The 5,093-nt window shown below is 41.7% G+C and overlaps 1 protein-coding gene across 2 annotated transcripts in view; it reads left to right on the forward strand.

Annotated features, from left to right (window-relative positions):
- The window catches only part of dscamb (Down syndrome cell adhesion molecule b), a 110,390-nt gene that overhangs the window by 89,299 nt on the left and 15,998 nt on the right, over positions 1 to 5,093 (forward strand). For both annotated transcript variants that reach the window (XM_031861009.1, XM_031861010.1), the window contains exons 13-20: positions 28 to 124; positions 398 to 526; positions 649 to 816; positions 1,657 to 1,727; positions 1,993 to 2,236; positions 3,139 to 3,285; positions 4,229 to 4,384; positions 4,692 to 4,825. In XM_031861009.1, coding sequence (XP_031716869.1) covers positions 28 to 124; positions 398 to 526; positions 649 to 816; positions 1,657 to 1,727; positions 1,993 to 2,236; positions 3,139 to 3,285; positions 4,229 to 4,384; positions 4,692 to 4,825 — 1,146 coding nt within the window. The remainder of the gene's footprint in view (positions 1 to 27; positions 125 to 397; positions 527 to 648; positions 817 to 1,656; positions 1,728 to 1,992; positions 2,237 to 3,138; positions 3,286 to 4,228; positions 4,385 to 4,691; positions 4,826 to 5,093) is intronic.

Below are 5,093 nucleotides of genomic sequence, written 5' to 3' on the forward strand. Positions count from 1 at the left end.
CCCTGCATATGTTGTGTCTCTCTGAAGATTATGCCCACCGTTCGTGAGGACTCAGGCTTCTTCTCCTGTCATGCCATCAACTCCTTCGGTGAGGACCGAGGCATCATACAGCTGACAGTGCAAGGTAAGACTCAGTTCAGCTGGAGGCTTTTTCACTGGCTCTGTTTCGAAGAAATCCCCATCCGGAGTAGTAATGTCTTCTATCCTTTATTACTTAATACATTCATTTATTAATTTAACTGCGGCACAGTGTGACTCCTGCTCTTTGCAGACTTACCCATAAACTGTCACAGGGGAAATCTCAGAGTAAAAACGATACGTCTGTGTGGTCTGCCTGCCGTCGCCTTCTATTTCAGGACCGCTGCGATAACTCTGTTGTGTTCACACTATTCCTCAGAACCACCCGACCCTCCAGAGGTGGAGATCCGCGAGGTAAAAGATCGGACCATAGCTCTCCGCTGGACCATGGGCTTTGACGGCAACAGCCCCATCACAGGATATGATATTGAATGCAAGAACAAATCAGGTAGACACAAGTTGAAGAAACGACGGGTTCATGTCTATGTAACAATGATTTCTGAAACGTGGCTTCACAGAAAACAAGAGATCCAGATGTCACTATCCATTCTCTCCCTCCGTTTGTTCTAGCGTCATGGCTATCAGCCCAGGTAACCAAAGATGTGTCACCGCAGCTCAACCAGGCCACGATTATTGACCTCCACCCTTCGTCCACTTACAACATCCGCATGGTCGCCAAGAACATCATCGGCAACAGCAACCCGAGCAACGAGCTCACCATCACCACTGATGAAGCAGGTAACCATGAGTCACGAGGCATTTTACATGCTTTTTCATTTACGGTTTTACTTCATTCGAGCACAAGGTTCACAGTAAGAATAGAATTGTTACTGAAAAGCATCTGAACATTGCAGACAGAAAGGAAGTAAGTAGTCTAACTACAGAGCTGCTGGAATCATTTTCCCTCGAACATAAAATGAAACTCCACTTTCTCCATATCACACTCTTGTTAAATTGTTAATTTGGCTATTATCAACTTTACACTGTCACTAAGATTAATTTTAATACTTTAACTCTGCTCTGTAGAGAATTGTCACTTCGTCCGAATGCTGCTTTGGAAAGAAACTCCTCATCTTTAGTATCTTTTTCCTCCTCTTGGCCCTCAAACCTGTTGAGTCATCTTGCACATAATTATTTTATGGTTGTTTGAAATGGAGGCCATCATCTTTTACACGTGGGGAAACAGATCAGTTCACTGTTGCTTTTAGTCGTCTCTATCAGTGTTCACTTATCTTCTATTGCCTGTAATGATCCCCCCGCAGGCATAGCAGCACATTAAAATGCCCCATTTGACTGGATTCATTGCTAAAACAAAGTCATAAACTTCAAATTAAATAAAACATCTATCATTTCTCACGTTATTTTAAAGGTTAAAGTTGATGAAGTTTTTTTTAATTATCATTAAGTTGAGGCGGAAACTGCAAGGTAGATAAATGAGCAAGTGCACGAAGGGAAATTCATTCTTAACTCAACAGCAACATCTAGTGGAAGTGGACACAAAGTCTCTCAGTGGTGGATCATCTCTTTCATTGTGAATACAAGCCTGCAGTCATGATGAATGATGTGCTTTATGTGCAGCTCCTGATGGCCCACCACAGGATGTTCTTCTGGAGCCCACCTCCCCGCAGAGCATCAAAGTTTCCTGGAAGGTAATGTCCAAACGTTGTGTGTTACTGATTTGCTAAATATTAGGAATTAAACGTTAACGTCATGAATATATGAAATTAACAGGTAATGATTGATATTTCATTTGCAACAGATCAGGTCAATCTGCAATAATTTGCAGAAACATCCCATATATGAATGTTCTGTTTGCTTTAGATTTGGTGTTTAATGTTTGAATAGTTTGTGTTGAAGTCACTACAGCTGATGGACTACTTACCGTTTCCTCTCCTCCTCCTCCTCGTCTTGCAGCCTCCCCAGAGGCACCTGCAGAACGGTGTGATCCGTGGCTTCCAGGTGGGCTACAGGGAGTACAGCCCCGGTGGCAGCCACCAGTTCACCATCATCAGCCTGGACACCACAGGAGACACCACAGAGAGCATCGTGCTGGACAACCTGAAGAAGTTCACTCAGTACAGCGTGGTGGTGCAGGCTGCGAACAGGGCTGGCACCGGGCCTTCCTCGCAGCAAATCGTCACCAAAACCCTGGAGGATGGTAAGGGGGGGGGGGTGCGTGGGTGGATCTGATGTGTTATATATGTGTTACTGTAAACGTCCATGTGTCCAAGACAACGTGTCCCTGTTGAGGATCTTGTAATATACATTGTTTTTTATCTATAATCTTTTATTTTGTGGACTACTTGCTGTTTGACTTGTTATTTTGAACCACATCTCTGTTTCATCCGCCTTTGAGATGCGATGGCTCTCAACACATCTCTAACATATTCTTGTGGAAAGGCTCCCCTCTACTGGACATTTGTAGAATTACATCAGACAAAAAATCTTTAGTGCTATTCTGCCAAAGTCTTTGATTAAGGAGGACATGTAGGCTGATTTTACAAAAAGTTTTGTTTTGTATCTCTATTCTTTATTCACAATAAAATTATAATAATAATGATAATAATACATTTTATTTATATCGAGCTTTTCATAGTACTCAAAGACACTTAATAATAATTCCAATTATAAATTGGAATACCTTAAAAAGATGTATCCAACTTAATTTAGCTGCTTATTAAGATCTTTTCACTTACAATAAACATCATAGTTTGAGGATGCAGTTGTCATTATTTATGACATTTTAAACAACTAAAACATTCAACCATTTTACAATTGAACATCTGTTGTCACTAATGTCTCCTCTGGTTATTATACGATTCAGTTCTCTAAATAAAGAGGACAAGGATGCGAGTGCTTTTTCATTGTTAGACATGGAATAAAAATGACTTATGTATCCAAACGGATGTTCCAGATGTAATATTCGGTGTCAGCAGTTCATTTTTAAACTCATTTGTTGAATTGCCTAAATGAAGGTACCTGCACAGGCAGTCACTTTAGATTGCCACTCCAATAGGCCTTCATTAAGCCTCCACTTTTCCCCCCTTGTGTCCCTGGTAGTGCCGTCTCGGTCTCCTGAAAACGTCCTGGCTGTGGCAAAGTCCCCAGAGGTCATCTCTCTCTCCTGGATGCCTCTACCCAGAGAGGCTCTCAATGGAAACCTGCAGGGATACAGAGTCATCTACTGGGCCAACCTGCCCGACGGAGGTATTACCAGCAACACACCCACACAATGATATGATTTATTAATCGATGCCGTTTACTTGCCGTTTGCCATTGCCGTTGCGTAACACTGTTGATCCACTAGGGGATGCTGTGGTGTTATGAGCCATGCTGTAATATGCTGTTGTGAGTTGAAGAGGTGGTGTAACTTGGATAGTTCCAATCTCCTGTGTGTGCTCTTCATATAATTTAGCACTATTTTTAGATATAAACAGTTATTTGCTGATAAATGACCAACAGTAGTTGATCTCAGTGGAGCAACTGTAGCACATTGTACTGTTTATCTGACTCTCACTTTTCAATGTTTAAGTGTAATTTCCAACAACTAATTTGCACTTACAATATACATTTTTGATTTACATTTTAATCTACTTACTTGATGAACAACATCTGATCTTTCAATACGTGCCTGTATACATGACTGTATGAGATGTTTTACTCGTGCTGAACAACAGTGGAAATAGAAAGTCTGCGTTGCACAGGGGGGATGTTTGTGGTTCTTCCTGTGTTAAATGTACAACAGGCTGTAAAGCAGCGAACCCACCCTGCAGTCTGGCTGGCCTCCATCAATAATTCACAATGCAATAAGCCAGTGAGGCCCATTGTCTCAGCTCTGAGTGACAGGACACAAGGGAGTAGTGAAATCCCTTAACACCTGTGTTTTATTTTTGTTGTTAAAATACTTCATTATGCAGAGGAGTGCTTCCCATACATTTGCTCTACTGTACATCCATTTTCTACATTAATTCACTCAGCAGAGTGGAGTAAAAGTTAATATTTCATTACAGGAAACCAACATTTGGATAACATTTGAACGCTGAATTAACTGTTGCTGGTATTAATAACCACACTAAGCTGCAGCATACCACTAGACTGCGTACCAATTTTGATACCCAGGCTTATAAATGTGCCTCTAATCCTGTGTCAGAACTGGGAGAGATCAGGAATGTGACCACCAATCAGCCGTCTCTGGAGCTGGACGGATTGGAGAAGTACACCAACTACAGCATCCAGGTCTTAGCCTTCACCAACGCTGGAGATGGCGTCCGCAGTGAACAGATCTACGTCCGCACTAAAGAGGATGGTATGATACATAACCAGATATAACAGAATCAAGAATCCAAGTTCTTACTTGTCAATCATGTTTGAGTTGCAATTTAAAAACATGTAACACAAAAGCAATAGAGTAAAGTTAGTGTAAGATGGTGCTGTGTAGTGGAGGAATATGTATTGACCACTTTTAACACAAACTCATTATGGGATATTTAATCTGCTTATGCTTTACAGGGATAATACATCACACGCTGTATTTCAGTGTGATTTATACGTATACATACTGAAACTACATGTCTTGGCTCTTCTAAGCCCTGCACTGTTCTCTTCTTCCCCAGTTCCTGGTCCTCCAGCAGGGGTTAAGGCTGCAGCCTCCAGCAGCTCTGTGGTGTTTGTCTCCTGGCTTCCTCCCCTCAAACTCAACGGCATCATCAGGAAATACATCGTCTTCTGCTCAAACCTGCATCCGATGGTAATAGCATTTGTATACCAAAAGATATTCAGTGGTCTTTTAAAAAATAAATTTCAGTTTATCATTGCCTGTCGAGGGAGTAGCTCAAACTTTAAAACGTGACGTGCTGCTACATGACGCTTTGAATCAGACCATCTGTATGTTATGAAAAGCAGACATCTGTTCCCAAATGGCATTTCTCTGGACTTCAGTGCTGCTGCCCAATGATACATTAATCTCTCCTCTCTCTCTCTCTCTCTCTCTCTCTCTCTCTCTCTCTCTCTCTCTC

The sequence above is a fragment of the Anarrhichthys ocellatus genome, unplaced genomic scaffold, assembly GCF_004355925.1.
Source record: "Anarrhichthys ocellatus isolate YVR2014 unplaced genomic scaffold, GSC_Weel_1.0 scaffold24, whole genome shotgun sequence".
Lineage (NCBI taxonomy): Eukaryota > Metazoa > Chordata > Actinopteri > Perciformes > Anarhichadidae > Anarrhichthys > Anarrhichthys ocellatus.